Raw genomic sequence first — 17559 nt, forward strand, 5'->3', positions numbered from 1 at the left:
GTGGTAAACCAGGACATTTTAAAAATCAATGCAAAGCACCAGGAGGTGGCGCTAATCGCTATTCCTCCCCAACCATGGCCAGACCTTCCACTGTTTGCCCTAAATGTAAAAAGGGTTTTCACTGGGCAAACCAGTGTCGCTCCACCAACCAGTCTCAGCCACATCAAAATTTTCCCAAAAGCCCATCATCTCAAAACCAGCAACAGTCGGGAAACTAGTTGAGGGGCCTACAGCTAGCCCCGCCCCAAAGGCTGAAATTGAACATTCTAAAGTTTGGTCACAGTCATACCCTATGGTTGCTAATGATACAATTGACTATGTAATTCCTGGAAAAGTTGATTTTCTTTTTATTTCTCCACAAACCTCTATCCAATTGCCTCCATCTCTGCCTGTCATCGTTATGCCTAATCTTGATCTTACTGCTCAGGGGGTGCTTGCTTCTCCTTTTTTGCGTTCCTCTGACTCTCTCTCTGACTTAGCCTTAGCAATCATAGTCAACTCTCCAGTTACTATAAAAAAGGGAGATGTTGTAGCCACTATGATTGCTCTGGATTCATCTTCTCAGGCGTTGGCCTTAGAACAAACTGTGGGGCACTTCCGCCCTACTGCTGAATTTCACCTCAATGGGCGTTCCTTTTTTGGTATTTTAGACACTGGAGCTGACGTGTCAGTAATCCGGTCTGCTGAGTGGCCCTCCCATTGGCCCACTGACTCCGCCCCGGCCGTCAGAGGGGTAGGTGGATCTCAGTCAGCTCGCATTAGTAAGGATTGGCTTGCTGTCACTTCAGACTCCAGTACCATCACCGCCCACATTAAGCCTGTCATTTTGCCTTTTCACATCAACTTGTGGGGAAGAGATTTAATGTCACAACTTAAAGGCAAACTCACATTACAATGAACCCTCAACAATTTGTACTTCAATTGCAATTGAAGACTACGACCCCTATTTGGGTCGACCAGTGGCCATTACCTATAGAAAAACTACAAGCTTTAAAAGAATTAGTTGCTCAACAATTAGAAAAAGGCCACATTGAAACATCTGTTAGCCCATATAATTCACCTGTTTTTGTCATTAAAAAGAAATCAGGCCATTGGCGTCTTCTGAATGATTTGCGCCTCATCAACCACGTTTTACAACCCATGGGGGCCCTCCAGTGTGGCCTACCCAATCCTAACCTTATCCCTCAAGATTATGACTTAATGATTATTGATTTAAAAGACTGTTTCTTCTCTATTCCTTTACATCCTGCGGATAAACATCTTTTTGCTTTTACTGTCCCTGAACTCAACAATTCTAAACCTACTTCCAGATATCAATGGAAAGTCTTGCCCCAAGGAATGCTAAACTCACCTACCATGTGTCAATATTATGTTTCCCAAATTTTACAACCATATCGAAAGGCATTTCCTCAATTTTTAATTTACCATTATATGGATGATATCTTAGTAGCAGCCCCTGGCCCCAAAGGGACTGTCCTCAAAACCTTTCCTACACTGCAAACCATATTACAACAAGGAGGTTTGCATATTGCCCCTGATAAAATTCAAACTTCATATCCTTTTTCTTATTTAGGACACAAGGTCCTTGCCTCTCAATCTGTTCCTGTCCTTCCCTTTTTAAAACTTCCTGATAATCCTACTCTTTTGCAGTTGCAACAATATTTGGGTTCCATTAACTGGACCCGTCCTTATTTAAGCCTTACTACTCATCAATTGTCTCCTCTTTTTTCTGCACTAACTTTAGGAAAACATCCTTCTGATAGAATAGGTTTAACTCAAGAACATCATGCTGTTATAAAATTAGTTAATGAAGCCTTATCAACAAAATGGGTAGATAGGATGCAAGAAAATATCCCTTTATCAATCTTAATCATCAACACTCCTGTCATTCCCACTGCTGCCCTTGTTCAGGTTGTTTCTCCTCCAAAACTTTTTATTTTAGAATGGATACATTTATCTCACACTCCTCGAACCTCTATCACTCAGAAATCTTCTCAGTTTGCTCATTTAATAATAAAATCTAGAAATCGCTCAAAAGCCCTCATGGGCTTCGAGCCTGTTGTGTTGTTTGTTCCTTGCTCTCTTGTTACTTGGGAATCTTTATTTTCCACTTGTGACCACCTACAGTTTGCTCTTGCGGATTGGCCTGGTAAAGTGTCTTGTCATGCTCCCCATGACCCTCGACTATCTCTCTTGAACTCTGTACCTTTTCAGTGGTCCTCCCCCTACTCACCTGTTCCCCTTGCTAATGCAGTCACTGTCTTTGCTGATGGCAGCAAGCAGTTTGGTGCATGCACTTGGCAACAGGATGGTGAATGGATAATTAAAACCACATCTGAACAAACTTCTGCTCAACGATCTGAATTAGCTGCTTCCTTATTGGCCTTTCAACACTTTCAACATCAACCCTTTAATCTTATAGTAGACAGTTTGTATGTTTTCCAAGTTATTTCTTCCGTCTACATGTCTTATTTATCTCCCTCTATTGAATCTTCTTTGATGTCATTATTTTTAGCTTTACAATCTTTTATCAATGCTAGGTCAAATCCATTTCATGTTTCTCACATTAGAAGTCATCAACCTTTTCCTGGCATCATCCAGGAAGGCAATGACCGTGCTGATGCAGCTGCCACTGCTGCTTCTGCGTCTACAATTGTCTTTCCTCTTACCTCTCCCACTCCTTGGGAAAGTCATTCATACTTTCATCAAAACAAAAAGGCTCTCATTAGACAATTTGGCATCACTGCTGCCGAAGCCTCGGCAATTTTACAACAATGTCCTACTTGTAGTAAACAGTCTCATTCCATTCCTATGGGTGTCAATCCCAGAGGAACTGAATGTTGTCAAATTTGGCAAATGGATGTTACCCAATATCCTTCCTTTTCCCCATGGAAGTATATTCACGTATCTATTGATACTTTTTCTGGGTTCATCATGGCTTCACCCCAAAGGGGTGAATCCACCAAGCATGTTATGAATCATTGCATTCGTACCTTTGCATCGCTGGGACGTCCAAATGAACTCAAAACTGACAATGGCCCTGCTTATACCAGCAGTGCCTTTGCTGACTTTTGTTCGAAATGGGGAATCACTCATAAGTTTGGCATTCCCTATAACAGCCAAGGTCAAGCCTTGGTTGAAAGGGCTAACCAAACCTTAAAACATGCATTAGACAGACACATTGACAAAAAAGGGAAAAACCTCCCTAACCTCCCAACGGTGCAAAACATTTTGAACTTATGCTTATTTTCCTTGAATTTTTTAAACTTGACTGGCACTCCTGCCTCCTCTGCTGCCACAAGGCATTTTTCTTCCCCCTCCCTCTCTTTCCCCCGCCCTCAGGTTTGGTATCGCCAACTCCCAGATCCTGCCTGGAGAGGGCCCGCTGATCTCATCACCTGGGGAAGAGGCTACGCAGCAGTCCAACTGCCTGACAAAGTCTTGTGGGTTCCTGGTCGCTGTATCCGGCCTTACTTTGCACCAGCACCCCAACCATCTCCGCTGCCAGCCTCCCCGTCTCCTGAGTCTGCAACCATTGATGTGTGACTTTATACTCCCAGGCTACTCCTTGTGAATTCCGGATCGCCATGTTTGCCAATTCCATCCCAAGTTACATCCACATGACTGTATTCCTAACAATACTTTGCCTAACATGACAATCTTTAACCTCCCTCTCAGAAGTGGTTTTGCAAAACAGAAGAGGACTCGATTTATTTTTTTAAAAAAAGAAGGGGGGGTTATGTATGGCCTTAAGGGAAGAATGTTGTTTTTATGGTTATGTATGGCCTTAAGGGAAGAATGTTGTTTTTATGGTTATGTGTGGCCTTAAGGGAAGAATGTTGTTTTTATGCAGACCACTCTGGCATAGTGCAGGACTCTATGACAAAACTCAGAGAAGGCCTGAATAAATGAAAACAGGAGAAGGAAGATCAACAAGGATGGTTTGGAAACTGGTATAACCTTTCCCTTTAGCTCAACACTTTGCTAAGTGCTCTTATAGGACCATTAATTTTGCTTGTATTAGTGTGCACAATTGGTCCATGCTTATTTAATCGCTTTTCTACATTTATTACATCTAGAATAGATTCATTGCAGACCATGCTGTTGCAATCCCAGAATACCCTCTGGGACCTCGAAAGCAGAGGGACCTACCAACCCATACCTCAGGATGAGGTGTCAAATAATTTCATCGTGAGTGAAGAGGATGAGTCAATCCTTTAGCTCACTTTGCAAACCATACAAACATCTCCTCAGAAAAACATCAGGGTAAGGTCAACGATACAGGCTGAGTCGGAGGACTTGACCTTGTATCCAGTGGTCAGTGAGTGATAGTGAATCTCGGGCCCGGAGGGGCCTGGGCCACACTCCGGCTCCAACCGCCACAGCCTTTCCATTGAAATAAAAAAAGAAAGGAGGAGATGTTGGGATCTTTTGCAATGGTCAAGGTAGCCTAACGACATAGAAAACCACATCCTTTGCTATGCTTCAACACCTGCTGTTTATGCAAGAAATGCTAACCACAGAGCCTGTCCAGAGAACTCCGGACAGGAGAGAAAAAACCACATCCTATGGAAAGCTTTAACCAATTATATGGCTGTATGCTAACCTGTTTAGTTCTGCCCTGCCACAAGCAGGTAACCAATCATGTAATCACACGATAATAATGGAAACTTTTTGAATGCCTTCTGACTTAATAAAAGCAGGCTCCAGAACACATTCGGGGCTCATATCATCTCAAGGAAACTTTGCTGTCATCCTGTTATTTCATCTCATGTATGAGCCCTCCCTAATGCAGCTGGCGACGCTGCAAAGGTACTTCAAATCCACTAACTTAAAGAATGCATAAAACACCCAGGACTCATTACTGCTGTGAAACTCATGATCTCATAGGTTGTCTAATTTTCAGATAAATTTGTATACCCAAAAAAAAATAAAAATAAAAATAAAGAAGGTAACATATGCTACCTTTCCTCAGGTAAGAATTCCTGATATCTGAAAGCATTGCACAGTATCTTGCAGGCTCAAATAATACAATACAATAGCAGAGTTGGAAGGGACCTTGGAGGTCTTCTAGTCCAACCCCCTGCCTAGGCAGGAAACCCTATACCGTTTCAGACAGATGGCTATCCAACATCTTCTTAAAGATTTCCAGTGTTGGGGCATTCACAACTTCTGGAGTTGTGCAATCAATGTTGCAATCAAGCTGGTTAAAATCTTCCAAGTGGCTCTGACCTAATGACATTTATTCTATCACTCAGACCAAAGGCAGAAGAATATTGTCCTCTAGTGTTAAATCGCCCCAGTCCTGAGCAGATCAGGAAAGAGAATTTCTGGGCTGAGAAGCACGACCACTGGATTTTCCCGGCTTAATTCTCCCCCTGCCTTCTATTTTGTTTCCCAGTTCAATATTTTTCACACTTGGCAACAGGCTGGCTGGGGAATTATGAAAGCTGAAGTCTACGCATTTTAAAATTGTCAAGTTTGAAAAAACATTGCCCTAGTATAAAATTTGACCTGGCAAATTTTGGGGATGGGGGAGATATCTGAAAGAAGAGCGACAGCCCAAACCACTAAAGCCCGCCTCATTGCTCTCCCATAGTAGCCGATAGTAAGACACCCAACCCCCCCCCGGCCCCCTTTTCTCCCCCGTGCCAGGCAAAAGCGTCGTACGGACAATTTCCAGGGCCCCAGGAGGAGTCAACGCATGACCGGGCAAGAAAAACAGCCGGCGTCACCCGAGAGGCAGTCAATCCATCCCGATCTCTCTGTTTCCGCACACAAAGCCTAACTACTCACGCTTGTACTCCGCCATTAAGCGCTTGAGCGCCGTGCCCGCCATGGCTCAGGTAGCCTCGAGAAAGCCCAGCCGCCTTTCTAACTTGGCCGTTTTGGTTGTTTTTCTCCCTAGCTTGTCCGAAGCGCTACTTCCGGGCGGCTTTTACCATTAAAAAAAAAAACCAGGAACCAACCACAACCGAAATCTACTCCCCCTCGCTTCGCAATCAGCACGCGGAGCTACTAAACGTGCAGAGTGATCCATAGCCATTTCATAGACGTTGTTGCTATGGGCAAAGGGCGGAACTGGGACCAACTGAGAAATATATATATTCTGTTTCACTGCGGAATTGGAGAAAAATGTTTCCTCCCTTCTGTCTCGATATTTGATGTAATGCGAATCCTAAAAATACCCATCTACACAATGCACTTATCTCTATAAGGAAGCATGACAGATATTTATGTTTCTCTAATAGGCGTGTCTTAGACAGGGCAGAAGCGTCGTATTTTTGAAAGAAGTCTTCCCCGTCACTGAATGCAGCTAATTTCTAGTCCTCCCCACGGAATTTACTATGAGTTAGTTCAAACATTTCATGTATTCATTAATCCTGTTGCCCTCGAACCTAGTATGTCATCAAAAATGACTCCACTCATTCGCTGTGTTGGGTGGCCTCTAATTGGGTAATGAAATATCTGCAAGCGAAACAGAACACAAAGGACTGCACAATTCAATCCTGAGCTACGTATGTTCTTCCCTATTGACTATGTGTATATAATTGCAGATCACCAGTTTTATAGGAACCAATTACATTTTCTTAACTCAGATTTTGTCTATTACAGGGAAAATCCCATCAATTTGCATGCATAATACCAAAATAATATCCTCTCATATATTACCACAAACGTATTTCAATCCTACCTATTTCTCATGTTTCATGACTGAGCATCATGGGAAGACATTCACATAGCTCTTTAAAGAGTTAGTTAACATTTTTCTGAGTCATTAGATTGAAAAGAAATACTTTCATGAGTAGCATCAACCAAGGAACACAAGAAACAGGTTCAGGTTTCTTTTGCAAAGTTCTTTAATTGCTAGTATTTACTTCCAACTAATAGAAATTAAGTTATATTAGTAGTTAATGAGGAACCCAAATTGAAATCTCTCAACCATAATTTTTTTTTGATCTAGTCACTTTCTCTACAGTACCAGGTTATTGTTGGATTAAATGAATTCACTTCAGTGAAGTCAACCTGCACTCTAGATAAAGTGGAGTGTAAATTAAATCAAGCTATTTGGTTATGGCCAGATGGAATCAAATAATTATCTAATAGAAAATTGAGATATGTAATTTAGTTACCAAAGACACTTCCAAATGAAAATTTTGGAAGAGACCATACTTAATGGCATCAAATATTACATTCAGAAAATGTGTAAAGATTGGCCTGGATATATAAAATTTAAGAACCTTAGGAGCAAATTAGGTTATACTTAGTGGGCAACCATTTTTGGAAAAATGAATATAAAACATGGTCTTACTCTTTAATTCACTATCATGATTTTCTCTGCTTTTATAGTAAACATTTCTAATATACATTTAGATCAAGCTAGAACAAGGAAGTAACCATAGGAGCATTTTCTACAAAGTAACATATAGAATCTTCAAGATGGACCACTGTTATTGAAATTGTATTTCTTCGTTGGTTGTATTAATACCCTAAATATTACATCCATTCTCAATAAAAGAATTTTAATAAAGATGTGCATATGAATATTGTCAGCATTTCAGTGATACAGCTTTGAATATAGTCATATGAAATTCAGCAGCATTAAATGTAAGCCAAGAGACAGAGTACCAAATTAGGTTTACTGTGTACAGTAATAAAGGACAAGTATTGTACAATTGAATAAACAACAATTTTAAATGAATATCCCTTCCTGGACCATTTACAATTATAGGGAATAATCTTCTCAAAAGGGTTTCTTGCAAACCAGTACTGTTAAATATAGATATAAAAGGCAGAAACGTACTTTCCTAAGGAGCAATGAAAAAGCGTACAAAAAGTAAACAAAATAGTTTTAATTTAGATGCATCCAAATCATGTTACTACTAAAAGTCATTTAAATGTGAGATATTGGGAAACAGATCCTTCATATTCAATATTTTCCCAATGGTATACTTGAACATTTAATAGTCACTAATATTGAAATTCCTTGTTTTTTAAAGTTAAGAATTAATTTACTCAACAGAAAATAAATTCAACTCTAGCATTCCATTCTGCTTCACTGGGTTTCCCAGACAGTGGTTGCAACAAAGGAAGTTTAAGATCCTAATGCATAGGCAGAATACAATACACAGACCAGGCTATAAAGCAATGAGCGTATAAGATCAACTTTTAACAAAAAAGATATATAGCTTTTATTGTCCAATAAATCATTGAAGAAATGTTTTGGGTGAAAACTATCTACTGAGAGTTTCTCCTGCACAGGGAGTTGCACAATTAACAAGAATTACACAGGAGACCTTCTTAAAACATCCTGATCAATTAATTTAAAAACTATCAAATAGTCTGGCACTCTACCCTGGATATGTGAAATTTATAGTAAATGTGGAATATTATGTATGCAAATAGTGTAATTGCTGACAAACTCATTAACTTCCCATTACTTTAAAAATTGATTCTATACTATTTTATTATGAAAAAGCACATGTACATTTGCATTACCTTTAACTGCCACTATAATCAGCATTCTGCAAGTATTGCTCTTTTCATATATCCCCCATTAACAGTTTTAGAGTAATAATTGTTTATGATAAAATTCTTTTCTTCTATCCCAAACATCATTTGAGAAAAAAATCCTATCACAAAGAAAAAGTATTTCAATATTTACAGTCATAATTAAGCAATAAAACAATAACTAAAGGCAGCACTAAGTATGTTCATTGTACAGTAGGTTGGTGTTTAGGTCACCATTTTAGAAGAACAAGATGACAGTAAACAACCAGTAATTACTTATTTGAAAATTTAATTTTTTACTGGGCCCATTTTTATGAAGTTATTTTCCATAGATACAGCTTCAACTTGCACACGCAGAATATCAGGGACAGGAAAAAAGATTTGGATAAATGTCCTCAGAACATGAGAAGATTCCTGTATGATTGGCATGTTCATTTGTTTACTATTTAATAGCAAATCCAAGGACAGATGATGAAGTGGGTGATATTTTGTATTCCTCTTCAGAAATGAAAAGGACATTTAGCATATGCCACCAGTTTGCTGTTGAAAAACATCAATAGTATCTTCATCTTCCATTTCCAACTGTTAAAACACAAAGAACAAATGTTTAAAAATGTTATAATTTGATTTTTGTAACTTGTTAGAATTTTTTTGCAACAGCTCAATAAGGGAGATGGCCAGTTAAATGCTGTAGAATTTTCCCAGATATTATGGTTTCATATTTCAACATTCCATTTCTGCTGATTTAAGAGAACCTCATAATTAGAAGAGGAAAATCTCTGGAGAAAAAAAAGTACTATATAACTCTCATGTACAGGAACTATAACATATATAGAGATAATACATTAAACGAAGTCTTAATAAAAGCTGCCCCATATCTTTTATAGAAACCTGAAGTGTGAATTGAAATATTAACCATATTAAAAAACATATTTTCAATTATATTCCCTTATTTTCAAAAGTAATTCATTGATGCTTATTCAGTAACATTTAGAAGATCTTCATCTCTTTCCCAAATACTTTATGCCAGTGATTTTTTAACCTATGATATGTGGACTGCTGCAGGAACACGATGTCACCAGAAGCTTCACAAAGGCTTGAAGATTATTTAAATACTGAGTTAAGTCTTGGGGGTCCGTGGCCACAAAATGTATTTAAAGGGGACCCATGGTGAAGAAAAGGTTGAGAACCACTAATTTATGCCACAGGTACTTAGCAAAAGATTGGTTAAATATGACCACAAGCAACTACTGGCTAATGATTAAAATAAAAATTAAATCTACAACACTAAACAGAGAATATTCATATTCAAATGATTTTGATCCAGGACTAGATGAACATATTTCATTCATTCTAAGACTAGCTCTTGAAATGTGACTACAGCTTGTTTTTTTTAATCCTGTAAAATAATAATACTTTCATTTTTACCTGGAATTAAAAACAACTTATAATAGTCTTTTAGATAGGTTTACAAATGAAGGCAAATATGTTGATATGCTTAAATCATGCTCCCCCAAACACTTATGTACAGAGTTGGAAATTATCACATTTTAATAGAATGTATTATCAAATATCAGCATTATAAAGTTGTAGCCTTACTAAGGACCATATTCATGTGGCATTTTCTCAATTCTCCAAAAAGTATATTCAAAGTGAAATACAATGATAATTAATACTGATTTTATAGGTGAGAAAGCTCCCACCATGAAAAATTATTTCCTACAAACAAGAACATATATGTACAAATAAAACAAACAATGAATTGCATTGTCTCTGGTATTAACTATAGAATGTTTATTATTTCTAATTATTATGAGGTGTATGATATGGAAGACCCAGTAAATACCATTCATATTTACACCAACCAGCTTTATTATATTCCATGAAGGATTATGCCCTACAGTTATTTCATTACTAGTATATGTCTGTTCCTCCTGTTCTATCCTTTCCCCATTTTATCAGAGTTGGATAAGAAAGTCCTCATTGTTTTAATAATGATTCTATCAAGAATGTTATGATTTAGAAATGTAGAGAATGTCTATTTCTCTCATGGAAGGGGCCTCACGGAATGAGATCATTATATGTGGATTATGCTCAATTGTACATCATCATTGGTGAATTTAGTGATGCTGTGGATGTCATATCTTGGAGTAAGGGGGATATGGGGGTCTGGGAGGGGAATAATCTTCAAGTAAGCCCTGGCAAAATGCAGTGGCTTCAGATTTTGAGCCCCTCTGGATCTGAGAACTTATTATCTTTGATACTGGATGGGGTTACACACTGCCTCAAACAGACCTTGGGAACAATTGGGGGTCCTCTTAGACCAGGAGTGGGCAATTCATTTTCCTAGAGGCCACATGTGAAACTGGACTGGGGGAGGATCAAACCAATAGGGATGCTGGTATGGCCTCTGTTGTCACCACCATGGACCAGATAGGGGCAGCCATTTGGCAGCAAGCTGTAAAATGCCTAAATCTGTTCCAGACTCATAACTCCTGCTCGAAGAGCAAGTGGCAGTTGTGACTTGGAGGGTCTTTGCCCATATTGTATGCCATTTGCACCCATTCCTACACCAGGAGACCTACGCATGATCACCCATGACCTGGTAAACTCTAGGTTACTCTACTGCAATGCACTCTACATGGGCCTGCTCTTGAGAAGTATCCAGAAATTTCAGTTGGCACAAAATGCAGCAGGGCAAGCAATTATGTGTTTTTAGAAGATACCTATCATACCTCTGCTTTGTATTGGTTACCAGTTTGTTTCCGGATCCAATTCAAGGTACTGTTGTTGACCTTTTAAGGCTTTCATGGCATTGGGCCAGGTTATTTGAGTGACCACCTCTTCCCAATTTCATCTGCCCATGCTATTATATCTAGTAGAGGGAGCATATTATGTGTTCTCTTATCTAGGGAATTTATATTGGCAAGCTCTAAACAGTAGGCCTTTTCTGCTGTGCCACCTGCACTGTGGAATCTTCTTGAAGTTGAGGTTGGCCTCATCACCGTTGAGCTTTCATAGATTCCTCAAGACTTGGTTATGCCACCATGCCTAGGAAACCCAGAGAACAGGTGAACTTAGGAAGTGGCTCCAGTTTTTTAAAACATCCCTTTGTCTGTTATTCTTTTAGCTTGCTTTTTAAAATTGTATTTGTTAACTGCTTCTAGCATTGTTGTACACTGCCCAGAATCACTTGATCATATGAAATGAGACTCTTACCTGTGCAGGTGTATCTGTTTCATTAATTGGCTGCCCATCAAATCTGAATCTAATCTGTCTCATTGACAAACCCTAGGAAAAAATAACTATATTATATACACACACACAATGCTTGCATTGCTAAATCTGCATAAAATAAATCTTAGGTTATGTCAAAGTGGATATAGCATAAAGAGAGCAACCAGAGTCCCTTTGTGAGAGAGATGGATGGTTCCCAAATGTGATAAATGAAATAAACCTCCCATTTTGTTAAGACTAACAACTGATTAATTCTGTATATGCATTTGCTACAAGAACAAAGTTGCCCTCATGCATGCATGTTCAATACATGTCTAATTTTACCGATCAAAACCACCCTATTAGAAATATAAAATAATTTGCTTAGTATAAAGACAGCTATGTGTGAGATCTCCCCCTAAATAAACACACACAAACTAGATATGTAATAAATACTGGACAAGGTAACAATAAGTTGGATCATCTAAATCCAGTTATCCCTTGTCAGCGACAATGTAATATAACATGAAAAATGATTGTCATAAAATGAAGAGATTCTACAATACAGATATACTTGGCTCTTGTTTCTTCCCTAATGAGAAAGGTAAAATACACTAATTAAATGAATACAGCATAAATAGGTGCATTTTTAAACAGAAAACCTGTTGCTGGAAATACAAGTATATCTAATTTTATGTAGCGTACATGTTTTATACCACCATTGCATTAGCACTTGAGAAATATTTCAGCATTGGATCTCCCTGGGAACACAAGAACTTGGGCAGACAGAAATATATTCAGCATAAATGTTAAGACTTAATAATGTTAATTTAATTACCTGTCTCTCACAATAAGCTTTCATTAGTTTACTTAACGGCGTGTGGCGCTTTATTTTAAACTGGACCACCGATCCATCTTGACCAGCAACTTTTAAATTGATATGGTCGTTTTCTGTTTTTACTCCTTCCTGCAAACAGAATATAAATGTATCAGTGTTCATGAAGTTGTCACACACATGATCCTGCAAAAATATGAAACACTTTTCAAATTGATATTTACCAATATGTGCTCCCTTGTAATGCAATTTCATGGTGCACTCTCAAAAGTGCTTTTTAAAAAGGCACATGGACTGCTTTTTCCTTGAAGAAGAAGAAAGTGTTTGGCTTTCCATCCAAGAAGCTTCATCAGTTCTAATGATGGGGGGATGAAAAGATAGGTACTTCTTGGAAAAGAAGTGAAATAGGAAAAAAAAAAACAATCCAGTTGCCTTTTGAAAAAGCATATTTGAGAAAATTATGTGGCTAATTGGATTATCTCTGGTTATGTTGCTTCTCTTCTTCCAGCCTCATGTTTTCAGTACATATGGACACATACACCTCCCTCCCCCTACTAAAGTGGGGTGTATGCTTCCATATATATATACACATTTCCTATCTTCCTCCTGTTAGAACTCTCTAAGCCGGGCATTTTCTTCTAACAACCCCCACAGTACAAATTTTAAGATTTTTTTCAGGTTCCACATTTTCCTCATAACTTTAAATATTCTTGCATTTTAGAAAACATTATTTATAGCCAGATCATTTTTCAAACATAAAACCTTTCAATAGCTCACTAAAAACATAAACATGTTATAGGAAAAAAGAGGCACGAAAATTTTCATGCAATATAAACACAAATATAAGATAAAAATAGGCTAAAGAAGAATAGATGGGGAACTTTATTTACATTAGGGTGAAAAATTGTACCAATGCTATTTAGCGTGGTCTGTCTTTAAGATACCAATTTTATTTGATATTGCTTTGCTGTGACTTTTTATACTCTTGGAGCTTTTAGGTAAAACTATCTTATATAAAATATAAACTGAACTCCAGAAACTAGTAAGTAAGTGTTTACTACTAGCAAGAACTTAAAAGAGTTTGCTACATTTCTACCCAAATTATTTTATTGTAAGGCTATGGGATGGTTTTACAAGAAAAGACCTAAATGATCAGGTTCTAGGGACAGATGAAGAAGTTCTAGCTATTTGATTGCCAAGAGTCAACATTGGCTTGATGATACATAATCCATCAATGCATACTATATTGGAAATAAATCCCACTGAAGTAAATGAGGTATCTCCAATTAAATTTGTGTTTGTAGCTCTTGTAAATTTCACACTCCAATCAGCACTGCAAGCTCCCCAATTCTAACTGCAAGCAAGAGCTATCTATCATTCATCTATCAATCATCTATCATCTATCTATCTATCTATCTATCTATCTATCTATCATCTATCTATCTATCATCTATCTATCTATCTATAATTACATTCATCCGGTTCTTTAGTTAACGATATGATATCCTACCATATATATCTAGGATTATAGGGTTTATAATCCAAAACATGGAACAATTTTGGAAAACGAATTCCTAACGAAATGAATTTCCTCTGAAGCAATCGAAGAGTCTTTGGGAACCTCGGTAAGGACTCTCATCCACCTCCACTAATTGCACGCAGAAAGACAAAAGGAGGAGGAGGAGGAGGAGGGAGGAAAGGAAGTCGAGGTCGGCCCTTTACTTAAGCCGAGACTTCCAAGCACGTGGTGAGATCCCGCACTATCTAACTCGGTAGCTGGAGGAGATCGGGAATCCTTTGGCTGCTGTGGCCAAGCCAAACCGACTCCTAACGCCGCCCCATCACGGAGATTCTCCGGGCAGCTCAAAGTACAAGGCACAACGTCGGAGGCGCATTATAATGCAGCCCATCTACCGACTGGGCTGGGCCGGATACCGAAAGTGTCCGAGGTGTTGAAGAGAAACACGCGGCTGCGGCCTAAGTACCCTTTCCCAATTCCTGCGGGAGCTCCTGAGAGAAAGAGCGTAGGCGAGCCGCCCCTTCGCAGTGCCCTCCTTCCGGGTGAGGCGGGTCCGGTTTCTCGCTCACAACCGGGGCGGGGAACATTCATCCTCGGGCCCAAGACGGGGAGTGAGCCGGGTTTCCCTTTCGGGAGGAGCCCCGCTCTCCGTTCTCTAAGGCGCCGAGCGCGGCCGCGGCATCACGGAAGCCCCTCTGAGGGGATAGCGCGCCCGCAGACTCCCGAGAGGCCTGGGCCTCCGCAGGGAGCCGAGGCAAGACACCTAACGAAGAGCGAGATAGTGCGGAGCGAGGGCGACCCAGCTTACCTTAGGTTTCTCCTCGGACATGGCGGCGCGTCAGGCAGAGACCTCTCAGGGAGCGAGTCTGCACGCGCTCGGCTACGAGCCCCTCTTCCCTCCTCGCTCGCCTCTCCCGCCTGCAGCAACTGCTCGCGTGAACGCGCTTCGCGCCCAGCGATTTTCTGCTTCCTGTTGGGCCCAAGTGGGTCACGTGGGGCATGCACGTTCCCGGCGCGCGCTCCCGAGCGATGCTTGGCTCGTCGGGAGCGCGCTCTATGGGGGTGGGGGTTGGGGGAGGAGGTGATGGCGCCGAAGGTGCGTCACGATCGTCTGAAGTGGGAGCTCTTGTGGTTCCTAGAGAATGTTACGAGGTAGGGGCGTGGTCACTTAGAGCGCGGGAGGAGGAAGAGGCGGAGCCAGTTCCCCTATTTTTTAAAAAAATGCTGGGGAACTGGGTGGGGCTGTAGACTTATTAACCTAAAAGGGGTCTGAGCTATGCTGTAGTGGTAGCAAAAGAGAAAGAGAACCTAACCTGAAAACTTCTCAGCACGTGTATCTTTTATAACACTCACTCGCATGAAAAAGGTTACATTTGTAAGTCTACTTCCAAGCTGTGGTTTAGAATTTTAATTGGAATAGGCTATTTAAATTTCAATCCCCCTCATGAAATGGGAAATCAGTAATTAGAAAATGAACGAGAACAATGACATCAGCATTATATCTATCATTCTTGATTTGTATTGTGTGTGTGTGTGTGTGTGTGTATACAGCAGGGGTGTCCAAACTTGGGAACTTTAAGACTTGTGGACTTCAACTCCCAGAATTCCCCAGCCAGCATGGCTGGCTGGGGAATTCTGGGAGTTGAAGTCCACAAGTCTTAAAGTTCCCAAGTTTGGACACCCCTGGTATACAGGAACTGCGGATTAGCAACTTGTTTAAAAATATTGGCCTGGGGGAAAAAATGAAGCTCTAAATGCATTGTTCTGTAGGAAGTTAGCACCCACCTCTCTCCAAGGAAAATGAAATATTCTAGGAAATATTAAAAAGTCAGAATGTTATGTTTCCCTGGATGAGAAATGGAGAAACATGATTTTTTTTTAGGCAGGAAGCAGACTCAATAGCTCTCACCCTCCTCAATAGCCCACAGCAGATGTCAGCACTTGGTATCATAAGCAAATGCCCTCAGCCAAGATCCAACAAAGGTAGGATTAGCCCTCAGCCATAGTAGGAATTGCCCAAAGCCCCTTCATAACACCATCACCCAGCAAGATTCAACCTGTCCCCATGGGAGGCTGACAACCAATCAGAATACATTTATTACACAGGAACGGGAAGTTCCAAGGCAGGACCCTCCCTCTCTCACCTATGTACTTTTTTTTCTTTTTTGCCCAGGACCCAAAAAATTCCATGTGGTCCTGTCTACCATTAAACCAATTTTCCAAGTCCACGTTTCCACTTTCTTCTCACTTGGAACGGAACCCAGATGGACACTTCTTCCAACAGTTCTTAGAATAATCCTATGCAAATGCCCACATACACACACATTAACAACTATGAGTATTTCTATTATGAAATACAACTGCTTCACAATTTTAGCCTATGATAAAATCATGCATCACTCGGGGTGGGGAACCGTGGCCCTTTTATGACTTATGGACTTCAATTCCCAGAATTCCTGAGCATGTCCGGCTCATGAATTCTGGGAGTTGACATGGTTGACACATGTCATAAGGGCCAAGGTTCCCAACCTCTGCTCTAAGCCATAGATTGTAGTTTCATGATACACTAATTATGAACCTAGACTCAATATGCAGGGTTTTGTGTTTTGTTTTTAATTGAGTGTTACATGAAGTGTGGCACTATAACCCCATGGTTTATGTGGCTTACCATAATGTGTGAATCCAGCCACCTTTGCCACTACATGCATGAACTGTTCAGTATGAGTTTCAAAAGTCTTTTGTTCTTTGAAAATGAAAGCTTTTCCTGCATACCTTTAAAAGGTAGGAAATAAGATGATCAATATGACAATCCTACTTGAAGCAATAAAATTCTTTCCCTATGGAAAGTTCCCTACGAACTTGCAGATTTATCCCCCCAGATTGGAAATGGGAATGAGGTACAATTAAATACAGTTCTCTGAATAAATTGGCAGAAGGCATGAGCTAGAGGAATTAGTCATTCTATTAAATTATCCCTCAAAAAATGCAGAAATTTCCTTTGCTGAAAATTTGAGAAATAATGAATCTGTATAAGGTTCACAGAAAATAAACCAGATAAGTAAAGACTTTGCCTATTTTCTTAATTTAACTGAATTTTTTAAAATATGCATTTAAGTTTTAGCATTTACCCCTTCTACTTTCTATTAATTGTCAGTATACCATTGTTCTTAGTATTCTTTGCAAATATGTTACTAAGTTTGATTTTACGTAAGAAAGTCATTTCCTTAATTTAAGCACAATGGCAAGCATATTCACAAGGGGAAAATGTATTACTTTAGAAGGCATCCAAGTTTCATTAAGTCAAAGTCACTGAAATCTTTATTTTATAGTGGCAAGAAATTAATTCTAAATCACTGATTTAATACTTTTTAGTAGCTGATCGTTATTTTCAATCACCTGCACATGTATAGCATGTTATAATTTTTACACCTTATTTCATCAATCCAGAATTCTGATGCAGAATTTATAAAAGGAGGAG

The 17559-nt window shown here is 39.5% G+C and overlaps 2 protein-coding genes across 4 annotated transcripts in view; both read right to left on the reverse strand.

The window, feature by feature from the left end:
• Positions 1-6009, reverse strand: part of UBE2G2 (ubiquitin conjugating enzyme E2 G2) — a 29373-nt gene extending 23364 nt beyond the window's left edge. The window contains exon 1 of one of the 2 annotated variants that reach the window (XM_081956170.1): positions 5797-6009. In XM_081956170.1, the coding sequence (XP_081812296.1) occupies positions 5797-5839 (43 nt within the window). In that variant the 5' untranslated portion in view covers positions 5840-6009. The remainder of the gene's footprint in view (positions 1-5796) is intronic. The other variant, XM_081956172.1, reaches the window with a different exon arrangement.
• A 1612-nt stretch (positions 6010-7621) lies between these two features.
• On the reverse strand, positions 7622-15099 carry SUMO3 (small ubiquitin like modifier 3). Of its 2 annotated transcripts, none has more exons than XM_081955308.1 (4): positions 14890-15099; positions 12566-12694; positions 11731-11802; positions 7622-9093 (listed from the first exon to the last, which is right to left on the reverse strand). In XM_081955308.1, the coding sequence occupies exons 1-4, from the start codon at positions 14908-14910 to the stop codon at positions 9031-9033; spliced, it is 285 nt and encodes a 94-aa protein (XP_081811434.1). In that variant the 5' UTR covers positions 14911-15099; the 3' UTR covers positions 7622-9030. The 2 variants fall into 2 exon arrangements, with proteins under 2 accessions (XP_081811434.1, XP_081811435.1); XM_081955309.1 differs by lacking the exon at positions 14890-15099 and adding an exon at positions 14073-14212.
• Between the last annotated feature and the right edge of the window lie 2460 nt (positions 15100-17559).

The sequence above is a fragment of the Natrix helvetica genome (assembly GCF_964273705.1).
Source record: "Natrix helvetica genome assembly, chromosome: 5".
Lineage (NCBI taxonomy): Eukaryota > Metazoa > Chordata > Lepidosauria > Squamata > Natricidae > Natrix > Natrix helvetica.

Coding starts and splice junctions, on each gene's coding strand:
- SUMO3 (XM_081955308.1), bottom strand. CDS start 14,910: ATGTCCGAGGAGAAACCTAAG. Junction 11,803..12,565: donor AAGCTTATTGTGAGAGACAG/GTAATTAAATTA, acceptor ATTTTTTCCTAG/GGTTTGTCAATGAGACAGAT. Junction 9,094..11,730: donor AAACAGATACACCTGCACAG/GTAAGAGTCTCA, acceptor GTGTTTTAACAG/TTGGAAATGGAAGATGAAGA.